Source organism: Archocentrus centrarchus, chromosome 6, assembly GCF_007364275.1.
Source record: "Archocentrus centrarchus isolate MPI-CPG fArcCen1 chromosome 6, fArcCen1, whole genome shotgun sequence".
Taxonomy (NCBI): domain Eukaryota; kingdom Metazoa; phylum Chordata; class Actinopteri; order Cichliformes; family Cichlidae; genus Archocentrus; species Archocentrus centrarchus.
The window spans coordinates 18,067,551-18,091,880 of record NC_044351.1 but is presented as its reverse complement, the minus strand read 5'-3'; the positions used below and the strand labels follow the sequence as shown (position 1 = coordinate 18,091,880).

At 41.2% G+C, this 24,330-nt stretch overlaps 1 protein-coding gene across 1 annotated transcript in view; it reads right to left on the bottom strand.

The window, feature by feature from the left end:
• Positions 1 to 5,671: 5,671 nt before the first annotated feature.
• The window catches only part of syt7a (synaptotagmin VIIa), a 95,109-nt gene continuing 76,450 nt past the window's right edge, over positions 5,672 to 24,330 (bottom strand). Inside the window, exons 8-14 of the mRNA XM_030731471.1 lie at positions 21,811 to 21,913; positions 20,016 to 20,283; positions 18,704 to 18,873; positions 18,181 to 18,295; positions 17,319 to 17,518; positions 16,241 to 16,467; positions 5,672 to 7,290 (exon numbers count right to left, since the gene is read on the bottom strand). Coding sequence (XP_030587331.1) covers positions 16,363 to 16,467; positions 17,319 to 17,518; positions 18,181 to 18,295; positions 18,704 to 18,873; positions 20,016 to 20,283; positions 21,811 to 21,913 — 961 coding nt within the window. The 3' untranslated portion in view covers positions 5,672 to 7,290; positions 16,241 to 16,362. The remainder of the gene's footprint in view (positions 7,291 to 16,240; positions 16,468 to 17,318; positions 17,519 to 18,180; positions 18,296 to 18,703; positions 18,874 to 20,015; positions 20,284 to 21,810; positions 21,914 to 24,330) is intronic.

Below are 24,330 nucleotides of genomic sequence, written 5' to 3'. Positions count from 1 at the left end.
TTTTTTTTTTTAAGAGTAGAGAGCATTGTATATTGTAAACTTTCTGCTTTGGAAGGAATAAAAAATGAGTTTGACCTTACATAAAATTTTTGATTCACAGCTCATGTACAGAACCAAACGTCCCCTCCAGCCAGCACAGTTACTCCTCTTGTCCACTGGATGGCATGGTGATGCCACCATGGCTCTGTCTTTACTCTAAGGTTATATAAAAATGATGGATGGCTTGAAATCTGCATGACATCTTGATAAAAATGTCCATCCGAGACAGGGAGTTATCATCCACTGCTGTTAGCTGCAGAAAATGTCTGAACACCATCTCCACATCTGCCCACATACATCTACATGAGCATCTTAATTTAATGCCGGGGATATTCACCCCATGGTGGGGTTTTTTTTTTTAGGACAACTGGAATACATTCTGGGCTGCTCATCAAAGTATTTTTTTTATGGCTGCAGACATGGACACATATTATTACTAATTAAAACTTGATCAGGGTGACATTTCTTTTAAATCCAAAGAGTAAAACTGAATGAATTCTACCCCATGAATTTCACACATCACCTACTTTCTATTACAGATCCCACATACTCATGCAAAACACAGTATGAGCACTTCAAATGGTATTATTTTCTTTAATCTTTCATTGTTGCGTGGTATTCTGAATTTCAGAAGACTGTGAAATCTAACCGGGGTTTTTTCCATGACAAGCTGCTTACCCTTTAAATCACTAAATCTAACGGTGCATAACAGTCACGCCATTTCCACCTCTTTCCTTTAATTCTCACCTCCTATTCCTTCTCTTCTCATCTCATTTCCTTGGTCTCACACTGCTTCCTCACCTCTGCCACATCACTACTTGCTCCTTTTCTTCCCTCCATCTGCCCAACACTGGCAGTCGGCGGAGCCTGTCTTTACCAAGCTGTTGCTTGTATTGCTGTTCCACAGCCTTTCTTGCTTGACATGCTGTCGTGCCAAGCCTGGAACCGTTCATTATCGTCTCCAAAAAATAACTACTGGGAAAAGCCTGCTTCATTGAAAGTGACAGTCTCATTTCCTGCTTCTATTCTCTAAAACACAATGCGCACATTATTGGCATTTCTAATTATAAATTCACATACAGCAGGAATAGACCACACGCCTATTTTCATTCCAGTCAAAGACAAAAACCAGATGATTTCACTTATTTAAACAACTTTGGCCTGAGAGATAAAGAGGAGAAACTGATCAGTGGAAGACCCTGCTTCACTCTCAGCTTTCAACTCTCACAGGACTCTCAGCTCTACCCTGATTTATCATCTCTGTAATACAGCAATTTATGTTTGTTCTCCATCTACAGTACAGAACTCACAGACATAACATGACTGCTTTGTGATGAAGGCTTCTTGATTAAGCTGACAGTACTGGCAGTAAAGAAAAACCCTGCATCTTCTGCAACAGTTTGAACTTGCGATAACACTTGGAATACAGAAGAGGGAATAAAGACAAAAAAAGGTGGATGCAGTTGTTCTAAAAATAGATGAAGGTGATGCAAGCAAGTGTCTCCCGTCGAGATGATGTGCTTGGCTTGCCTGCAGCCGTCTGTTGTAGTTCAGGGAGGGACAAAACCTCGGCCCCTGTCAGCAGGGGCTCGGCTGGCTCCGTGCTTGTCTGTTTTCTGCCCAGCTCTGCTCCTGATACTCTGCTGCTCCAGGAGGAGAATCTCAGCGGTTTCTCTGTCGGTTTAATAACCTGTTTCTATGTCTGCCATAAAAAAGCATGGAATTAATGTTTAGAGACATAAAGAGCCAGCTCAGGCGCTAAGACCCTTCTTTGTGTGGCGGGTCTCAGAGGTGCTCTCTCTGCTTCACTGCCTCACTGTTCTGAGTCTTATCTCATTCTTGCTTCCTTTTCAACTTCTGTACTTAATAGGCAAATCTGGCACACACCATTTGGAGTAAATTGCATCGTCATCTTTTTCCATTTTGAGTTTCAGCCAGCTTTGGTGCATGTAAAGAGGCAAACCGTGACGAGATCAGATGAGATGAGGAGGATTTAGGCATTAAATGAGACATTTAAAGTCAAAACAAGATTTCCTAACGTGTACAAGACAGGCTATTTTGTAACTTGAGGAGGAACGAAATAACTGGAGGGAAAACATATTTTTAGTATCATGTTTATGCTCCAGGAAAATTCCCTTGAATGTTTACGCAATCACGTCTGATAGACTATGAAAGACAGAGCTGTTGGACTGTGGTGCAAAATATCAGAAGCAAAACAAACTATATGAACAATGAAGCCCCTAATTAATGAAAAATCTTTTTGTCATCACTGGAATGGGCTAAAACCCTCCTTCAGACTGCAGCATGTTGCTGTGTGAACCGTTTACCTTCATGCTTAATATTGCGTTGCTCAGAGCAGAAGCTTTCCACTGTACATGTTTAATTGGTCTCAAAGACAAAAACAACCCTTCTAAATTGCCTCCTCTTTAAGCAAATGACACTACGCTACATGCTAAATTGAAATAGTGTCATTTCAGCTTCTAATTATTTATAATACAGTTTAATTAGACTGACTGCATGTTTTTCCAATTTAAATTCAGCACACAAATACACGCCATATGGCGTTAAGTACCAATGTGGACACATATTACTCCTATATTTGTGCATGCAGTTGTGGTTTAGCAGTACACATGACGGAACTGAGTTTGTGCCTGTACTACTGTCAAAAATGACAAAATGTGTGCCATAAAAACATTCAGTCATTCAAAAAACATACACTCAGAAGTGTGCATAAAAGCCAAGAGTCTACAGTCATCTTACCTCCTCACTGAGACTACTGTAAATGTAAGTGACAGCATGCTAAAAAAGGATATAACAGTCAACTAAAAAAACCTAAAATGCACTGAGCATAATAGTTCAGTTATTTCAGTTGAGTTGAAATGAAACAAAAAAGTAGAATTTTTAAAATGATGCAATCTAAGTAAAACATATCAACTTCTGTGGATCTGGGTCCTTTAGCCCACGGTCACAAATTTGGGTGTGAAGATGGATGAGAGTCTCAAGTTGGCAGGTCAGATTACTGCTGTGGTGAAATCCAGTTTCTTTCACCTGAGACAGCTCGCCAAGATTAAAAATATCTTGTCGAAAGATCATTTTGAAGCTGTGATCCATGCCTTTTTTACGACCCAGCTGGATTACTGTAACTCTTTGTATATTGGCGTTAACCAGTCCTCTCTGGCTCGTCTTCAGCTGGTCCAGAATGCCGCTGCGAGGCTTCAGACTGGATTACGTAAGAGGGAGCACATTACCCCTGTTTTATCTTCATTGCACTGGTTACCTGTTTATTTTAGAGTTCATTTTAAAATTCTTTTATTTGTTTTTAAGTCTTTAAATAGCCTTGCTCCATCGTACCTCTCTGAGTTACTGCACCTACACTCCCTTTCCGCTCGCTCAGATCAGCTGACAAACTGCTTTGGATGTGCTGAGGACTAAGCGGAGGCTTAGGGGGACAGAGCCTTTGCTATGGCAGCCCTAAACTGTGGAACTTGCTGCCATTGCACATTAGAAAGGCTTCTTCGCTGAGCACTTTTAAATCTTTTCTTAAGACCCACTTATTTTGCCTGGCGTTTGACCAGGTTTGAGATGTTGATTTTAGTTTTTGTGTACTTATTATTTATTTTTATCTAGTTATTTTATACTATTTTATTATTTGACTTATGATAAACTATGTATTTTATTGTTGCTTTTATCTCAGATGTGACCTTTTTATCTGCACTTTTCTTGTGTACTGTGGTGTCCTGTTTTCTTTGGTCAGCACTTTGATCAGCGCTTGCTGTTTTTAAAGTGCTTTATAATTAAAATTGGTTTGGCTTGGCTTTCTTATAATTTCTTAAACTGGTTTTTCTTTTTTTTTCTTGGACATTGGCTGCTTTTTCACTCATTTTCAGTCCAGTCTTTGTACCTGACCATTTTCAGAGAAATGGTTTTTGTTTGTTTGTTTGTTTGTTTGTTGCATAAAAAAGGCACTTAACTCATGGGGTGAACAGGTATTGTTGGCACATAACAGATAACTCAGCAAAGAACAATTTTAAATTGTATTTGTAGGCACTTTGTTACTAGCAACCTGTTGCAAAAACACATCACCTGTCCCCATTTCTTAATGGGAACAAATTAAAGGAACACTTTGAAAACACTACAGATCTCAGTGGGGAAAACAATCATACAGGATATCTTTTTTTTTTATCTTATCTTATATTGACATGGACTGGACCTGACAGTGTCGGGGCATGCTCCTAATGACACAACAGTTAATCTGGACCCGGGCATCACTGAGCAGCTGGAATGTCTGAGGTGCAATCTGGCAGCATTGGATGGACGGAAACTGTCCAAAGGTGTTCTATTGGATTTATATCAGGTGAGTGAGTGGTGCAGATACCAGTCCTCCTGATGGGTTAAGGACCTTCTGTGGCTCTCCTAGAGTAACTGTCTTTCTCCTCCATGCTCTTGAGACTGTACTAGGAGAATGTATTGAGGCCAGAAGGCAATGGCATGTATTGATGTGCCATCCTAGAGGAGTTGAACTACAGAGTCCAGGTATCACCTCATGCTACCAGTAGTGATACTAACTCTAGCCAAATGCAAAACTAGTGAAAAAGCAGTCAGAAAAGATGAGGAGGGAAAAATGTCAGTGGCCTCCACCTGTAAAACCATTCCTGGGTTGTCTCGTTATTGTTTCATTAACACCAAAGCAGATGAAACTGATTAACAACCCCCTCTGCTACTTAACTGACCAGAACAATATCCCAGAAATTTAACTGACTTGATGCTATACTCTGACTAAAAAGTGAATCTTTTTTTATCTTTTGAGCAGTGTATTTTTGCATCAACAAAGTGATCCCAAAAGTGCTATTACCTGAACATGTGCCATATCTCAGCATGCTGTGTAGTGTGTTCTTAAAAAAATTGGGGAAACTGAACAAGCAGAGGACAAAGAAGTAGTGTCAGCCCTTAAAAAAAAACTATAGACAGTATTTGAAAGTCATACCTACAAAGAAAAACACACAGTGGAACATATCAGTCATAGATTGGCCTCATTACAGCCCAGAGCCTCAACATTATTGAAGCAGTGTGGGATCATCTTGACAGAGGGAAGAAAAAAAGGCAGCAAACATCCAAAAAGAGCTTTGAATGTCCTTCAAGAAGTCTGGAGAACTGTTCCTGAAGACTACTTCAGGAAATTACAACAGCGTTGGCTAAGAGAGTTCAGACTGTATCAAAGAATAAAAGTGGTCAAACCATATATTGGCTTTCAAACTCATTAGAATTTTACAAACTCTGTGTTTGCCTTTTATTCTTATTTTGTAATATGTGTGTAAATCCCTTTTTTTTATGTAATGTAAAACATAAAGCTGAAGCGCTTCCAAAGCTTTTTTCAAATTATTACTCAATTTCTGTAGCAATTTTCATGGCAATCCATTTCACTTCAAGATAAATAAATAGGTGATGTTATTAAAGTAAAGACAGGGGTTCATCCAGCTGTGTAGAACGGTGCCAATCTGAAAGAACTGGTACTCGGAGCTGTTGCAGATAAAACGATCAGTTTTGTTTCAGCTACAGCGGCATGTCAGCTCTTGAAATTATCCTGTAAAATGAAACGCAATAAAGAATACTAATGAATCTCTGGACACAGGTGTAGTAAAAATGATTCTTTAATATGGAACAAAATCAGAGCTCAGCTCCAAGGCTCCATCCACCCAACACACTTTATAACACTGATGGGTGGAAGAGAACGAGAAAATCAACCAGTAAGATCACAGTCCGCTCGGCCAAAAAACAGGAGAGGCTAAAAAAAAAACATGGAACGCAAAACCAAAGTGCTACTGGGCTTCACCTTGAAACGTCCTGGCTTCCTTCCCTCCTGACCCAGGATGTGACCACGTGCACACGCCTTTCTGCTGCCTCCCAGGGCTCTCCCACCTTCTCCCATACTCCACCCACGGGAGGTCAGAGGCTCTTCACAAACGTTGGTGACCCACTGACCTCTCAAGACTGGGTGAGGTCAGCATTGAGGTGGATTAGGAGGAGCAAAGGGGCGTGTGAAGGTCGTTATGCTGAGTATGCTGCAAGTTGTGGGTGTGTAGGTCTCAGAGGGACATGAACAAGGCGTCTTGGTTATTATCATGGCTCCAGTGGAAACGTCTGTGGTTCAGTCCTCCTGCTGCTTTACTCCCGCGCGTGTGAAATCTAATCAGCTTTAAATTGTTGTTCACTACAGATTCAGATGGAATGTTTTGAAGTTTCTGAGGAAATGCGACGAGGACAGGAGGGAGAGGACGTCTGAGGAGACTGCCCAGTAAGAACCCATTACTATACTAATACAGGGACATCAACAGAAGCACTACACAGATATGTACAGAGCAACCAAGCAACACATTGAAATACTGAGTAATAAATCTGGTGTGGGAAAGGGGAGGTAATAATAGTCCACTACAAATGCACATATCCCACTACTTTTTTGTGTAGTTGGTCCGATCTTTAAGGCTATGCTCTTGCTCTTGCTACAAACGGGCAGCAGTGAAGCCACCAAAACATAGATTTAAGTCTGTGCTTGACTTTGAATATGGCTGCTTTATGATTCTATATGCTGAGCTGACAGCTACCCATCGTCTCAGAGTTTAAGAAAAAAATATAAGGGTATGATATTTGGGGTGAGTTGTAAGGATCCCCTCTTTTTTTTTTTTTGTGCTAAATCATTCTCTGGTCCACAGAGCTCTGTAGAAAAACAAGGTCCTCTTCAGGGATGTGGAGGGTGATGAATGAAAGATGCTAATGGTCAAAGGATCACAGATAGATCAGGAAGCATGGATTACTGTGAAATTAGACTCTGGTGGTGTGCGCATTACCAACTGAATGGGAGAGTAAATGAACAATCGAGCAGAGGGAATGGAAATCTATACTTAGCGGAGGATTAAAATGAAGCGTGGTAGAAAAGAAATAGAGTGGATACGAGGAGACACGCAAGGAGAAAGAGACGGGGCAGCTGCCAGCTTCAGAAAACGCAGTCATCCTGCACCTTAACACGCACTGCATCACATGACAAACTACATCAGAGAGAGGAGGGAGGAGGGAGGCACTGCACAGAGACCACTAGCACTACCATGGACGGACGCACAACTAACACACACACACACACACACACGCAAACACACACACATACACACACACACACACACACACACACGCACACACTACTGCACAGGGTCCGAGTCTGCGTTCCACTGCACTCTCCTGGCTGCCAGAACCTCGCTGTGTCTTTGTCAAGAAAAAAACAACAACAGAAGAACCGAATTAACAAACAAACGAACGGAAAGAAGAACGCACACTTTGGATCCCACTGGCTAGAATTAAAAAATAAACCAGAAACGAAACTTAGAATATAAAAAGAGCCAGTGGCACTGGGTTTTACAGAAAGCATTTTTCTCAATAACTGGCTTTTGAACAGCTCTACGCTTTTCTTTTAGTCTACAAGTATATACTATTAACCTTACCAGGCAGCTAAAATCTATACAGTACTGTCATTTTTTCATATATTTATAGATATTTATACACTTTACAAAGTTGGCAAAAATACATAAATAAATACATTAAATTAGATTGTACACATCACAATTGTGTGTTTTAAGTTAGAGCACTCTTGTTGAAGAGTGGGCCATGGCAAGTTGAGAAAGGGAGGTGAAGAAACAGGAGTGTTACCCTCAACATCCCTTAACGCAAGAAGTCACCATAAAACTTGGTCAGTAACATTCGGAGTATGGCATTAGATCAGTTACGTGTATTGCTTATTACCTACCTGATTAAAATGTCCACGTTATGGCGGAGTTAGAGGCTGCTCTAACTGCATCACATCTATTTACACCCAGCAAGGAAAGTAAGATACGGGCTCTCTGACGGATCTGGGTTTAGGGGAAATAGTCTGGATTTATTTTTAGTGTGTCTGTGGGCTTTCTGACCCCGTGGGAGTCCCTCTAAAGGATGGTGTTACAAATGAAGGCAGGACTGTATCCACTGTCCTTCCTGCAGAAGGCTGCTGGGAGTATCTGCTGTACCATATCATGTCTGTGTGGAGACAGTCCTAAAAGTAATGTGAAAGTGATAAGCTCCATGTCTGCACTGTATACAGGCCAAGCCAGATCCATAAGGCTATGGCATATGGAAAACAGGGACGTGGGTTGTACTGACACCTACACTGAGAATAACTGGGCCTGTGCCCTTGGCATTTATTTATATATATGAATTTTTTTAGCTTTTGGATAAAGCAGTAGGCTGAATATGTCTGCCAAGAAGGCACAGGGCAAATTTTTGATCATTTGGAAAAATTCTGTCATTTTTAAATTGTTTTTAATTATTAAAAATGATTTGCCATATGGCAAACCTAATAACTTCTATAGCTTGCTTCTTGTGCTAATCTTCCTGGCTTTTCTTAATAAAAAGAAGAAAGAAAAAAGGAGCATGAGATAGTTATTATGCTTATAATGTGGTAAGTTCACATCAGTCACTTGTGCTTAACCATGAGTCTAACCCCAAATAAGAGGCTGAATCACAAGCACCAAAATTGTCTTTACATTTTCAGGTGGATGGCTTATGTCCTTCTACTAGGAATACACTCTGTCCCCCATACATGCCCAATCCCCATGTTATGGCCTCCAGCAGAGAAAATAATGGACTGCAAATTCAATGAAGAAGGCCATCATCAGTGTCAGTATCAGGGCCAATCCTGCCTAGCACAATGGCATTATAGTAAATCCCCAAGCCTCTAAGCAGACAGGGTGAGATGTGATGCCAAGCAAACCAGGACAGTGACTCCACAGGAGGCGTACAGCCCTCACAAACCAGGGAGCACTGTTTCTGGTGTTTGTAACAGAGACGTAACAAGTTTTATGGCATGAAAATCAAAGGCTACAATTTGCGCCACAAATCCCACAGTCAATTTCCTGGAGGTGTAGGGGAGGGTAAAAGGGTATGTGGCAGTGTTGCTACAGCGGGTCTGGGATGTGTTGGGTATCACTCCTTCCCTTTTTTTTCTCTTGCCCTGACCGCACGACACCTCCAAACAAAAATACAGCAGACATCAAAAGCCCTTGTTCAAGAAGGGCAGGTATAATCAGCTTCGCATCATCAACATCACCACTGTTATTCATGAATATCATTGTTTTCTTCATCATTTCAGGTGACAAATGAAAACTTGGCGTACAACAATGTTAATTTTTCACCAACAATATTTACATAAAGTTTCTCAAAACAAAAGGATTTTCTTCTCGTGGTTTTGTAAAGAAATAAACCCCAACACAAGAACACCAAGCACACACATACAAACACACTGACCGACAGTCAATGTGAACAGAAGAAATAAAAGATATTATTACTCATTATTGTTTTTCACATCCATTTGTTAGTATTCAAATAATGCTTACTTAAACCCTGATTGGGAGAAGTCACATTGGTTTCTCACCAGATTGCTTAAAACAATCGAAGGGTGAGTTAGGGGAAGCGAGGGTCTGTCTGTGCAGGGCAACATATGACAAAGGTGGACCCAGAGGCGTTCTGGGCTTACTCATCTGTCAGAACATGAGTCAGCAAATAAAACATCAACTGCAGATCCTCTAGGATTGAGATTATCACCACCAGCTGCCTAATTTTAATCCGCGCACACACATCTTAAGTTCTCTAAAACATAAAATGGACTGTACCCTTAATCTAATATTGCAAAAAACTACTACAGGCACCTTTCCAATAGAGTGAGTCATTGATGCTCATCTACAGAAAGCCATATCCATCAAGGAAAACTGGTACTCAAGAATAAGGAATGGAGGAGGAGAATATGACAAGGACAAACAATATCACCAGGCTCAGAAGAATATCGTGCTAATCCTTTAGCAAACAGTTGTGACCCTTTCAGCCAATAAAGCTTTAAGTTATTTAGAAAGTAAATAGAGAAGGGAAGGCTGCTGGTGACAATGATAAATTGGGGATGCACAACCAAGAATAAACATCTTAAAGATAGGAGTGCAGGAATGACTCATATGCTTCACTACACCGAGCTGATAACAGGACTGGTGGCAGTGTTCTTGTTTCCGCATCAGCAAGTGTGAGAGGGTCCGAAAGACTCATTAGATGATGGACGTGAGGCTCTGTGCGGGACGTCCACATGCAAATTTGTTGTGACCGAATGGATTTCTCCAAGCCATTCGGCAACCTCCAGAACTGAATCAGTCTTGAGTCTGTGATTGAAGTTAACAGCCTGGTACAAAAAACCGCTTTTGGTCACTAATGCTAATTTGCCCCTTCACAGCAACTGCACTGGGGCTTTTATTAAAAAAAAAGAAAACACACCCCCTTGGAGTTTATTAAAGCTTAAGATAATGGGCATGGCTGTTCTGACTGACAGGTATCCTTGCAACTGGCAACTCATCTTGACTCTGGTAATTTGAGTCACTGAACTGGACAATCTACAGCCAGATTCAGAATCTACAGTACTGTAGATCCTCAGCACTATGAGGATCTCTAGTACTGTGCAACAGTCTTGATCCACCCTTCATTTATTTCTATTTTGCTAGGAAAATGAGAAGTAGGTGCTGCAGTTTACTGAAATGTGCAAACATACACGAAAATACAGTATATAAGGGGAAAACAGATTTTGTACAATTGTAATAAGTTTGAAAGCACCACCTTTATTCTTCAACACAGCCTGAACTCTCTTTCTGAACTCTCTTTGGCAGCTGTCTTATAATTTCTGTAAGTAGTCTTCAAGAACAATTCTCCAGGCTTCTTGAAGGACATTCAAAGCTCCTCTTTGGATGTTTGCTGCCTTTTGTTCTGTTGTCTTTCAAGATGATCCCACACTGCTTCAATAAAGTGCTCTGGGGAGGCCAATCCATGACTGTTATGTTCCATCAATTTTGACAAGATCCCCAACACTACTGGCTGAAATGCAGCCCCAAAACATGACAGAGCCACCGCCATGTTTTACAGATGGCTGTCATCACTCCATCAGACCTGCTGCCACTGATTTTCAACCAGTTTTTGCAAGATTTGGCACACCTCAGCCTTTTCTCCTTGTTTTCCTTCCTTTAAAACGGCTCCTTGACAGCCTCTGAGACCATTTCTGATGAGGCTTCAGCAAACAGTAGATGGATCAACCAAAGGTCCAGATCCATCTCTCAGGTTCTGTTCCAAGTCTATGCTGGATTTATTTTTTCCTATTATGCCAAGTGTTCAGCTAATAGCTCTTTGGGAATACCAAAATACTATTTTATGCACGTCAAACTGTGTTATCTTTGGCATTTTTCATAGATTCAACTGAAGAAATGGGAATAAAGAGCCCAAAGATACAATTTTAGATTGCTTCTACACTGATAAATCAGTGATGTGTCTACACATAGCAGACACAACACTGATTTATCTTTTGAGTTGGGTGCCTTTTTATGCTTGAATAATTAATAGGTAACTGTTAAGATACTTAAACAAAAAAAATATTCCTCCGAAAATGGTCAGGTACCAAGACTGGACTGAAAATGAGTGAAAAAGCAGCCAATGTTGAAAGAAAAACTTTGAAAGACCTTCAGAAAACCTGGAGAACTATTACTCGAAACCACTTTAAAAAATTACAAGAGAGTCTGGCTCCTTGGAAACAAAATATAAAGTTCAGTGGCTCAAGGCTTTTGCACAGTACTGTACCCTGACACAAAATGTTGGCATTAGCATGCTAGCATACTCACATCGATGATACTAGCATGCTGACGGGAAGCAGCCTTGGTAAAATTTACTGCTTACTGTTAAGTGAACCATCAAGTGCCCAGGAAGTACTGATGAGTAGTTTAGCTATCATGCCAGCATTTACTAATTAGTATTAAATATGTACAAGCACAGCTGGTGTTGAGTTTAGTAGGTATTCTGTCATACACCAAAGCACTGAAAAAGTTTTGATGGGGCCAGAGGAGATGTTAAGAGACTAAAAAGGTTCCAATTCATCCTGAAGGCAACTTCAATGTCTGCACAAAAATCCAAGAAGATCCTTCCAACAGTTAACGAGACATTAACTAAAAATATCGCAAAAAAAAAAAAAACATGAGAGAGAAAGAAGAATTTACAAACTACAAAAATCTGCTCTGAGATCCTTTATTCTCTGGCAAACTTGCAGGCAGTGATGGTTGTGTCAGTCATCTTGAATTGAAGCTTTGTAATCAGACACTAATTATCTACACCTGCACCAACCTGTTGGCTCCGCCAGGGAATGAAGAGATGATGAAAGACAGAGCTGAGCCTGAACACAAGGAAAGCAAGAACAGAGAGCGAAGTTGGTCATAAACGAAAAGAAAAAAAAGGAAAAAGTCTCGACTGGGAGCATCTGCAGCACAGCCGTGCTGTATTCATGAGCTCAGGATGTTGAAGGTCATTGCTGACAGTGTTGGCGCCAACAAAAGGCAATAAGTTTAGAGATGTGAGACAGGTGGCAATATAATAAAACTAGGATTTGGAAATTGCTTTCTCCTTTATACTGTTTGGCTCTGAGCTAAGCATCCATTTTAATAGTGCTGCTGTTTGACTGCTGGCAAAGACAACATAATATTCAGGACTCCTGGTTATTTTAATGGAGTGAGCAACTTCCTGGATAGTTAGGATGCTGCTGTGCACAGGCAATATTACAGTCACACCTAGATATTGTTTCCTGCCATTTGTAGAAGTAATGGTTCATTTTATGGACTTTTTGTGACAAAGAATGTAACCTGTTTTAACCTAAACAAATGGGAGATACAGAATACAGAAAGTATTTTTTTTTTTTTTAGTTATTTTAATCTCATCGATGTAGCAGCGTGGGCTGTTGGAGTGCAAAAAAAACCAAAAAAACAAAAGAGGATGTAAAGCCTAAATGACTAAATTGCATTTCTAGCTTTTCACATCTCGGTTAGCTCAGAAACGCATGACCGAAGGATGTATTAAAGTGTCTCTGGCTAATTATTTGCTGACTGACCAACTGAAGCAAAGAGAAATATTATATGCTGGATTTCCATTTAAGAAATAATCTGTATTCAAAAGCTGTAAGTTTTAAAAGCCCGACCCCGTATCCCTTGAGCTTCCAGTCTACCTGCCAGGATCAGAGGCATTACACTGTGCCTCATGTTTCTAAAAATAAAGCCATATCCCCACGTTTACAGGGTCACTGATGACTAAGCTTTGTAAACCCCTGTAGCATAGCAATTTATCACTCTTCGAGCAATGAAGAATCTTGGCAAAAGGAAATAGCAGAGGTGCTGTGTTGACTCATCGCCTGCACGTGTGGTTTTCACAGCTTTAGCAGTGATCACCCACTGATTTCCATTTTTGACTGACGAGCTCTATCCCTGTCCGTCACAAACATGGTTACTAATGAGAGTGTACCACATTTTCTTTTACTCTTAGCGAGTGATACCTCTGCAAATCGTGAGTCCCCCAGGTCCAAGGAAGCAGATATTTTCTCCTTTCTGACCACCTAATGGGAGTGTAATGTGCTGTGACACTGCAGGCAGTGACTGTCAAAACAGTGGGCCCTGTTCCACGACTGGCCAATTGTTCTGAAGGTTGCTGGACTGGATCAGCGCATCACAGCAGCCAGCACCGAGGCTCACACAAAGCACATTGCCCGAAATACACTCAGCACACCGTCCGCTGCCCAAACCAGCTTAGAGAGATACTGGACAAGGAGTAACGCGGTGCTTACACAACTGCAAAATCATTCTGTCAGTCAAGCGTCAAACAGGTTGGCATAACTGAAAATAAGCACCAAAGTACAAGATACTATCAAATTGTTGCATGATAAGAGGAAATAAAAATCCATGATGGAGTCAGAGTTAGTAAAATCTACACACGATGTATTACGGAAGCTGTTACAGCTCAACAAAGAACAAACTGATTATATTTACTCGCTAAGTCTGTGTAACTTGAGAGTTTTTTTAAATGAGGATTTTCATTTAAAAAGCTAAGCCGCTGGAATGAAAGAAAGGAACAGGTGACACGATTCGCTTGTCAAGACTTTATGAATGCAAAAAAAAAGCAGGCTGTAGTAGAGCGAACACTGAGAAAGCAGATTTCTTTTTAAGTAGCTCTTAATGGCTGACAAGCTTTTCCTGTTGCTGCTGCTTTATGACAGTTTTATTTATGTTACAGAAATATCGAGCTGTGTTGAATGTGCAGGGCAAACAGGGCTGTGGTTCTCTCTGGCACTCAGCGAAGAGATAATGTCTAATCTGCTTCTCTATAGTATCTCGCAGTGGTAAATCAGGCCTTTGTCTAATATCACACCTATTATCTGTGATACACGTTTGCTCATATTTCCTGTGAAGCGCAACAAAAACTCTGAATGTTTTTTTTTTGTTTTATTACTTTTCTTCCAGTGTGGAAGCTGGAAAATGCACATCGATCTTCCTGTTTTTAGACGCGTAGCAATTGTTCAACATTATGGGTAGACGCATACAGGTCTCTGATCACGCTCGATTTGATCAACACTTTGTGAAATAGCACTGCTATGCTGGCCTGCCTCCATGTGACAAGAAGAGAAGCCTGATATCTCCATCCTGGCCTGACATTTCAGACACCAGCAGTCTGCCACCAGGAGTCTGGTAGCTGACATACCAACACACACACAATCACGCACATGTAAACATGCACGTACACCAAGGAAAAAATAAGAACAAAAAGAGGATGAGAGCCCTGCATCCTCTATGACCTACATCTCCAAGCCCTGAAATCACAGAGCAGACATCACCTCTCCCCAACTTCTGCTCACCCTTTCAGATACTCCTCCCTTAATTTTCACCATTACTGTAATCATCATCATTATTATTGTTATTACATTTTCAAAAAGTGCAGATAGAACTTCCCCGTGCCCTCGGTCAGAAGGCAGGGCAGTAGAAGATGGGGAAACAATGGCAGTAAGAAGAGCAAGAAGAGCACAACATGAGAAGGAGAAAAGAGAAGATTTCTGCAGAGACTGAACCGCGTTGCTCCTGTGAAAGCAAACACACACCAACAGGCACACACCACCACAGGGCCGCACAAAGAATCCATAGCATCATTAAACAGAGAGAAGTGTGCACACGCAAATCAATGCATGGGCGCAAACTTGCTTTCTGCTTCCGCTCTCGTCTTAACATTGGAAGAAGATTTTAAATTTGTTTCCTCAGTTGGTGATGCTGTGAAAAATGACATCATAGTATCTTGGGGAGGATTTGTTTGCTTGTTTGCGTTTTCATCTTCTTTTTTCTCTCTCCGTGTCGGGGCTTTTTTGTCCGGAAAAATCAGGAGCGTTCCATTTCACAAGTTCATCGTGTCCCTGCTTTCCCAGCTTCGGAAAGTTCAGTTTTTTTTGTTTTTTTTTTAAATATTTTTCATCTCTATTTTGTTGGAGCTACAGCACAGCACCCACAGCACACAGACGACGAGGAGGGGTCCAGAAAGAGGAAAGGGGAGGGGGTTCACTAATATTGTGCCAGAGGAAGAGAAAATGGGAGCAATAAGGGGGGGGGGAATAGAGAAGAAAAAGAGGAGAGAAGAGACAGCGGTATCAACAATTCCATCTTGAGTTCAGCTGGTTTCATTATACACCATATATTCATTGCTTTCAACAACTTCAGCTGGACATTAAACCGCTTTTGAGTAAAAAGGAGGAAGGACTGAAGAGGAGGGAGAATATAGTAGTCTTGTGACAGATGACAAGAAAGAGGCTGCAAATGAAGAAACAGAAGGGACGGGAGACAGCAGGCAACCTATGGATAACATACTGCATACTAATCATTTGTATAGGGGAGTTCTGCCAATCTATACACCTAATCTATTAATATGTATATGTACATACAGTACATACTGTATAGTATTGTATACCTGGAATATTCATACAACAGGATTATATGAGATTAGATCATTACTGACGATTCTCTGTGATCCCACGGGACTGGCACCTTGTATGGGTCAGGGCTGCAGTGCAGTTCAAAACTAAGGGATCGGCAAAGGAACTGATAATCAGACCTCCATAGGCAAAGTGCATAAGGACAGACAGACAGACATACAGACAGTCAGAAACAGGGGAACCATTGGCAAAGTGGTGAGACACAGAAATTAAGACGGGGCTGCATGAGAGGAGGAAAGAGACGGGTCGGAGAGAAAATTGAGATTCTTGAAAGAAAAGATAAAAGGACTTTAAAGGTTTAAGAGAGCAGATGGCTAATTGTACCCGTGTTTGCAGCCTGGCAGCAAGTCAGTCTTGTGCATAAGGACAGGAGTGGGAAGAGGGGAGAGAGAGAAGGAGGGGGATAGGAGACGGGAAGGGGCCATGGAGGAAGCTGGGTGGTGCGATCAGGCCTTGAGAGCGTGCCACTGGGCGACATTAGTGCGTGGCCGAGCGAGCATGTCTTTCCAGTGCTTCACTTCCGCTGGTCCACTCTTCCACGATAGGTAGATCTGAGAGAAGGGAAGAAAAGAACGAGACTTCATAAAGGAAAAAATGCGACGATTCTGGCTTCTCCTCTCTGCTAAAGTAATGTCTTGTTGTCATTCTGACATGCCACTTGGGTTAATGTTTCTTACACCTTTACAGAGAGAGCCACTGTGTGCGCACAGTGTTTGGCATGTGGTGCATACTAGGAGAGCCTGGAAAGCTGCAGTGATTTAGTGTCTCAGGTTTCACACAGGCTGCATAACTGATGAGGGAAAAATGCATTTTGCTGTTGCCTAAACTAGTGAATCTTATTTGTTGCCTGGAACCTGTTACTTTCTCCACTCCACTAAGAAATGAGTCTGGCACATAAATCCACATCAATATGGCATGTAGTTTTTGGACTTCAGTCTGTACGCTAAACTAAACTAACCATCTGGTGGCTGTATTTTCAAAGGACAGACAGGAGAGTGGTAACGATCATCTGTTTACACAGAGAGTAAATTATTACCCAAAATGTCGAACTCTTCCGTTAAGAGCAAAACAGCTACCAATGTGACACGATCCTCACCAGATAATCAAACTCTGAAGCTCCTGTTGCTCCTGGATAATTTCTCCTTATTGATTGGTTTGCTCGTTGCTGGTGAATAATGTATGAGTGTATAATTCATTAATTAATTACTGTATTATCTTCCTTGGTGCGCTCTCTGTCATTGCCGTGGTCACAGGGTAAACTGCAATGACAAGCTGACCTACCTCAGTAGTGACTGGATGTTGTCTGAAAGTAGTTTTAATCAGCTGCATTTTCAGACCTCGTTACAAGGAGATTTGCATGCTGTGAACGGGAGCAAAAACAGACAGCGTTGTGAAACTTTACCTTGCCAATAACATCATTGCGGCTGAGTCTGTCCTTATCCATGACGGTGATGATGATGGTAGTCTCCCTCAGCACATGGGCGGGCACGTCAAAGGGAAAGGACTCATTGAAGATGGGGTTCAGACAGCGCTTCATCACCACTGTCTTCTTCTTCTCTACGCGCTTGTCCTTGTGCATCAGCCACACCTTCACATAGGGATCTGCAGCGCGCGGAAGCAGAGTGCAGCAGTTTATATGAAAGAGACGATGAAGATGCACATGGATGGTGATTTTTAGGGTCAGATTTGCAATTACCCTCTTAATTGTTAAAGTCAGAAAAGGCAGCAGGGAAGCAGATACCTCGTTTGAGCTCAAGGTCAACTTATCCCCTGAGCAAGGAAACATACAAATGAGGAAGTATTTATGGAAATAGGGCCTGGGATTTGTACTACCAGTTCTGGAGCATTATGATATTCTGTCATACTACCAGACACCACTCCTATTACTGCAGAAAGCTGTAACTTTACAAAAAAATATGCCAAAGAGAGTAATTCACAGTGAGACAGGACACTTTAGAAACTAGCAGCAACCAGACTGAGCTGACACAGATTCGGCTATGAGGCTGAAGATCCTCATAGATATACAGAAAGAGAGGACAGGAAAGAGGGAGGTCAAAAGAGAGATGCTTGAAGTAATGTCACCTTGCTGCTGTAGCTATCGATGGTGGCCAGCAACCATCCTGTGCACAGACGAGTCAGGAAGTGTTTGAACTCAGAGACAGAGCCTTGTGTGAAGCACAGAGCTTCCAAAGTCAGGAAGGACTTCCAACTGGTGAGAAAAGCTTAGAAAAAGAAAGACTAAACAAACAAAGAGGAATATATACCTGAGGTGCCCCCGATATCCATGGCTTTGAGATTGCGTGCTTTGATGATGTTCACAGTGATGGTGTTGGCAGTGGGATTATAGCAGAGAGACACCAGCAGGTCTCCTCGTCTCCCCTGAGGAACACACACACACACACACACATACACACACACACACACACACACACACACACACACGCGCGCGCGCACGCGCAAAGAAACACAGCGGAGTATGAATCACCCAGTTTAATATCAGATTTCATCAGGGAATATCAAACTCCAGGCAGCTCACTAGCTTGTTGTGTAATCTTATATCACTGCCCTTTCTGGTCTAACCCCTTGTGCCAAACACAGATGATCCAGTGACCAGGCAGGCACAGGCGAGCATGTTGCTCACCCAAAAATTACGTCAATCAAGCTCACATGCTGAAAGTTGTCAACAAATTTGTCACGCACATTTTAACAAAACCGGAATAACAACACTGAAATGTAAAGAGCGGATGTGTCGCGGCTCGACCTGATGGCCATCCCTCCATTTCTTACACTGCCATCACTGCAGGGCTTGAGCTCCTTCCAGAAGGTCTTTAACTGGCCCAGTTCCACCTTATTAAGGGGGACTGACACCTCTCCAATCGGGTCATTCCTGCTGAAACGGTCATAGTCCAACACCTGGAGGTAGAGAGTGCGCTCTCTCACCTTCTCATAAGGGAAGCCTAAAACAGACACAGAAACAGAAAACACCGTAGTGTGAGCTGGGGAAGACTAAACCACAGAGAGTGAAAAGCAGGCCAGTGAAATCTGCCACGAGCAAAGAAGGATGATTTTGGCTGAGAAGAAATATTAGACTCCAGTTAAAAACACCCATTGTATTCATTTTCCAAGAGCACTGGCTATTGTTCTGATTTTGGAAAAGGTTTTGAACATTATTTTGGCTATTTTACCATTTCATGAGCAATTCAAATCATACATGAATGAGACACTGCCATCTGCATGACTGCTACAAAAACTCTGCAGTTTTCAGGAGCACTGAATCAAAATGCTTTCCATAGTTTCTTAAGCTGGAGCTTTTATCAATGCAAAAAAAATTTGTTCCAGTTTCACACTTTGTGTTTTCACACATCTCCCACAATGCTCTTTTTGTGTTGAGAGACAGCTCTTTGTCACAGATCTGCAATCGCACTGCACAATCTGAATCCTTCACCGTGTACTTTTACTATTTACACACACACACACACACTCTTAGAGCAATAGTTTTATATTTTAAAACTGAGCTTATTAATTTATCTCTTTGTGCCTGTTTTCATTCTCTATCCAAAGCAAAGCAGCTTCTAGCTGTGTAAGTATTAAGTGATTTGAGAGTTGTATCAATCTTCTAGCATTACTCTCAGCAAGAAAGCAAATTACTAAATCTCCCCAAATGTTCAATTATAGATTTAAATGGGTTTATGGAATTCACCCCCCTCAAATGTCATGTTTCCAGGTTGTTGTTGTGGTTTTGAACACTGGATTCTTCATTGGCTTTAATTTCTGTTTGGATTTTATTTCCTTACAGTGTTTATAGTGACCTCAACTTTTGCTTGTTGTCTGACTCAGCTTCTTACAAATGAGTAATATGATTTTGAATAAACACAAAATTAAGAGTGTCATCAAGACTTAATTATTTTTTTCTGTTCTTTCAGGGTATCAAATTGAAAGAAGTGATGCCCCATACTTTGCAGCAAGTTGATCAGCTGACGGCAGAATATTTGATGTCACTAAGGAAACTTTTGCAAAACATGAAAAAATGTAATGAAAAAATATTTAGTAAGAACAATGCGACTTTGAGCAGTTCTTTGATGAATGAGTAAATACAGACCCTCAAACAGGAAGGTTTCGTTCCAGTGGGGGTTGAGGTTCTTCCTCTTGACCTTGGTCTCCAGCTTGTGCTTTTTGTCAGGCAGTAGGTAGATTTTAACAAAGGGGTCGGAGGTGCCGGAGAAATCCTTAGCCGGGAGGTCCTGGCCCCTGAGAACTTTGACGGTGAGGGTCGTGTTCTGAAAACTGTAGCCTATGCTGAACTGGATTCGCCCCAGCTTTTCACTGATAGGCCCTTCCCCATCATCATCCTCTGAACCTGGGGACAGCTGTAGGGCAACAAAAGCAGACAAATAAATATAACACTCACACATTCAGCAGCAGCAGGAAACGTTCAATCCAAGGGCACAGATTTGATGTCACACACACACACACAGACCTTGACAGAGCGAAGCTGTGAGGGGAGGAGATTTTAGACCTGCATTTCTATCACAGCGTACTAAAGCAGCTGCTCAAAGGCAGAGATTGTTCTGACATTAAGAAGACTGAGAGAGTTTAATTTCCTTACTAATGTTCTTAAGAGGCAGGAGGTGCTCAGATTGGAGATAGAGGAGCTTAAGACCACCCATTCTCTCTCACAGCCACTCTGACTGCTTTATCATTGCTGTGCACTAAAAGCCCACTATCTGATAGAAGCAGCGGACAGAGAGGGAAATAGAGAGTAGGAGACAAACAGAACGAGGAGGAGAGAGGGAGCATTGTGTGAGCGGCTTGGAGAGAACAGACAGGAAAGCAAAGCTCAAGGTTGGCATTCTGCACTTGCAGCTGCCTTTACAGTCATTTCGTTTCTCCCTGCAGCTCCACCTTCTGTCGCTGTCCTTTACGTTTTCTGCTCTTTCTCTCTTTCTAACAATAACATAAATTGGAACAAAGAATTCAGAGGACTTTATGTGGCAATAAGCAAACACCAGTTTATTAAAACCACAGTGTGCAACTGTCACCACTGACACTTAAAAAAAAAAAACTGCCCTAAGCAGTGTTATGCCAACAAAGACTCTCTGAGCATTATTTGAAGTTGTTGATTTTTGCTTGAGGCCAGGGCTACAAAGTGACAAAGATTCATTCAGCATTTGTCAATATGGCATTATGGACTATCAAGAAGAACTTGCATGTTTGTTTCATTTGATTGTCACTGTGGGAGCTGCCTGTATGTAGTTCTATTATAGCTCCCTTAATGCCATGCTCTGCTTTAGATGTGGTTTCAGGGAACGTCTTCTATTCATTGCTTTGCACGATATTGGTGAGAATATAATATGACCATCTCAGTCACACAATTCTGACTGTGCGCACAGCAGTCTCACCCATGTGTTGTTCAAACCTTTTGTTTGCATTGGATGGCCAATCAGAAGAAAGTTGGCTTAAAGGGAGAGTGGCCTTAAGAGGGGAGAAGCTAAAACAGCTCATTTCAGGCAGAAAATGATCTGAGTGGCTGTACCAAGGCTTAATAAAATAAATAAGGATTACATTGAACAGTGAACTCATCAAAGATATTTTAGAGGATAAAAATATGAAGCTAGAAATGAGCATAATACATCCGCTTTAAGGGCTAAAGTCTGACAAAATAACTATACTGTAGACTTGGGGTCGTTTTCCAGAAACTGTTGAATAGGCTGCTTTGTTGCACTGCCCAACAAAACATCTGGGCAGTGCAACAAAGTAGCACTGCTTCCTTTCATTGGAAATTAGCAGCCTAAACAGTAAAAAATCAGGTATATACACCAATACACAAATGTGTTACATATGTTAGATATGTATTTCAGACAGCAGGATGGATGTGAAGCAGAACAGTGCCTTACCATCACCATGTCTCCAGTGAGAGAGTTGGCCAGGTCAGTTACAGAAGAGTGGCCATCAGCATCAGGGGGTTGGCCCTTGGGACTGTTGGCTGGCTTGTTGCCTCTGTAAAGAAAAACTCAGGTTGACAGCAGGAAAACAGCGAGGACATGTGAAGCTAATTCATCTACAGAAAGAGAGAATGTCTGAGCACCCAGGGAGTCCAACCTCCACCTGTTTAACGCTTGAAACCTGCCTATCTGAAATAACCGATGTGGTCCAAGTTAACTTTGGATAGATGTCACTTCAAGCTGCTTTCTGTAGCTTTCATGAGCAAAGCCAAATAAAATGTGCCAAAGATTCCAAAGATTAATGGCGGGCGCTAGAACTGAGGACAATTCATGTGGCAAGTGGTGTTTGAGGAAAATTGGAGTCTGAGATGGCTATATATAGAGACCTCCACTGTGGCAAACATCCCCAGCTTTAACAAGAAAGTTACCTCCACCAAAAAAAAAAACTAAAACAAAACAAAACAAACACATTTTCAGACAAAACATAAAACAGAACCGCCAAATTTACTGACAGAATTCAATGAATTATCCTGATAGAGTTTATGCTCAGTCTTTATTCCCACTGATGACGACTGTGACGGGACACACATGTATAATGACATATATATAGCAACATGACGTGACTATTAAAACAGTAGACAGACATATACAGCAACATGAAGAGGACCAGATGTTTAACAGGACAAACACTGGACGGCTTTGTAAAGTATTTGAGTTTGAATTTCTCTCAGTTGCACCAACAACACAAATGATTTATAAAAACAGAGGTGAGAGCAGAGATCTGCCATGGAACAGCTGGTACTCAGGTACAAATGTTAATAGATGTTACAAGTTTAGTTCCTTCTCATGAGTATTGTTTAAAAAAAAAATACATGTGGGAAAAACATTCTGGGAGAAAAATCACTATGTTCATACATCGAGAAAACAAGAATCACAAAGTGCACAAGAAAAGGAAATTAGCACAAGAACACAAAAAACTAAAAGAGAATAAATATTTCAAGATTAAAGAAAGTGTCAACAGATATCACCCAAAAAAAAAAAAGAGGCAAATGCAAAAGTCCTGGCCAATATAACATGACGCATTGGACACACAGCACTCCATAAATGACTAGTCAAGGCACGTGGAGAAGCTGAACACAGAAACACTGTTGAGCGATAAACAAACAGTGAATAGAGAAGAAAAAACAATAACAGAAACACTGAGAAAGAGAAACAGCAATGAGCAGACACAGAGAGGATGCTGAAGTCACAAACACACACACTGGATGGAAATCATAAGGACTGTAGATAAGACAGAAGGTTCAAAAGGGAATGTGAGAAATAGAAAAGCAAGCCGAAAATTATTTATCTGTATTAGAAGAGATAGCAAGTATTAATAGCATGAACAGTAAGAGAAAACCAAAACCAAAAAGAGAGAATGAGATTGTTACAAACACCAGCACATTAAAGAGAAATAGAGAGCTGCAAGAAAAGATAGGGAAGGAAGAAAGGAAGGAAAGCCTGGAAACACAAGAGAGGCTTAGTTTGGTCAGTCTGATAAGTATCAAAGAATAAGAGACAAAAAAAAAAAAAGGCTATGCACACACAAGTTCTTTAACAGGAGACAAAGGGGCAAACATGCTAAAAAGGAGAAAAGGTGCACAGAGAGTAAAAGAAAAAGACAATAAATACAATTGATCTTCGGGAAAAAGAGAGCAAGAACCACTATTCTTTCCACGGAGAGCTCAAAATAATCGATAGAAGAGATATAGTAAGAAAGAGAAATAAGGAGCCAATATACCATACAAAATCATAATACCACCAAAAACACAAAAAGGTACAAATAGTGGGAACAGAGGAAAAGCACATTTAGAGTGTTACAAAAGAGGGTGTTGATAGAAATTAACTACAAATGATAAAAGTTCATTTTAAAGCTAACCTGAATTTCCAACCATTTAGCAACACTCTAAAAGTGGGGACTGGGGACACAGGGGCCAAAGCACAACCTGGCATTGGCTACATGTGCATATATATTATATGCAAGTAGTTGTCACTCAGAGAGTGAAGGCAATGCCTTGAACAGGCAGTAGACAAGGAGCCCATAGAAAGTCTGTCTGTCTGGCCAGCATTCTCTGTCGAGCTTTTCACCGAGAGAATGTATCTTTCAAGGGACGTATTTTTTATTTTATTTTTTATTTTTTTGTTGGACCCACTAAGCTTCAAATTTGGATGAGAATTGATGTTGAATGCAATAATGTGTACATTTTTGCAAAAGACAAGGACAAAAGTAGAGGAAACTATACTGACAAATAGACAGACAGAAAAGGCAAGCAAACGAGACAAGCAAACAATCACTTCAACCAGCAAAGGAACCGGAGTGAGACGGGGGGGAAGGAGGGATGTTAACCATTTCAAAAAGGGAAGGGGATATTCATTAATTGGTGTTAGTTGTATTAGTCGCCAAGGGAGGTATTTGTATTTCCACAGGCCTGA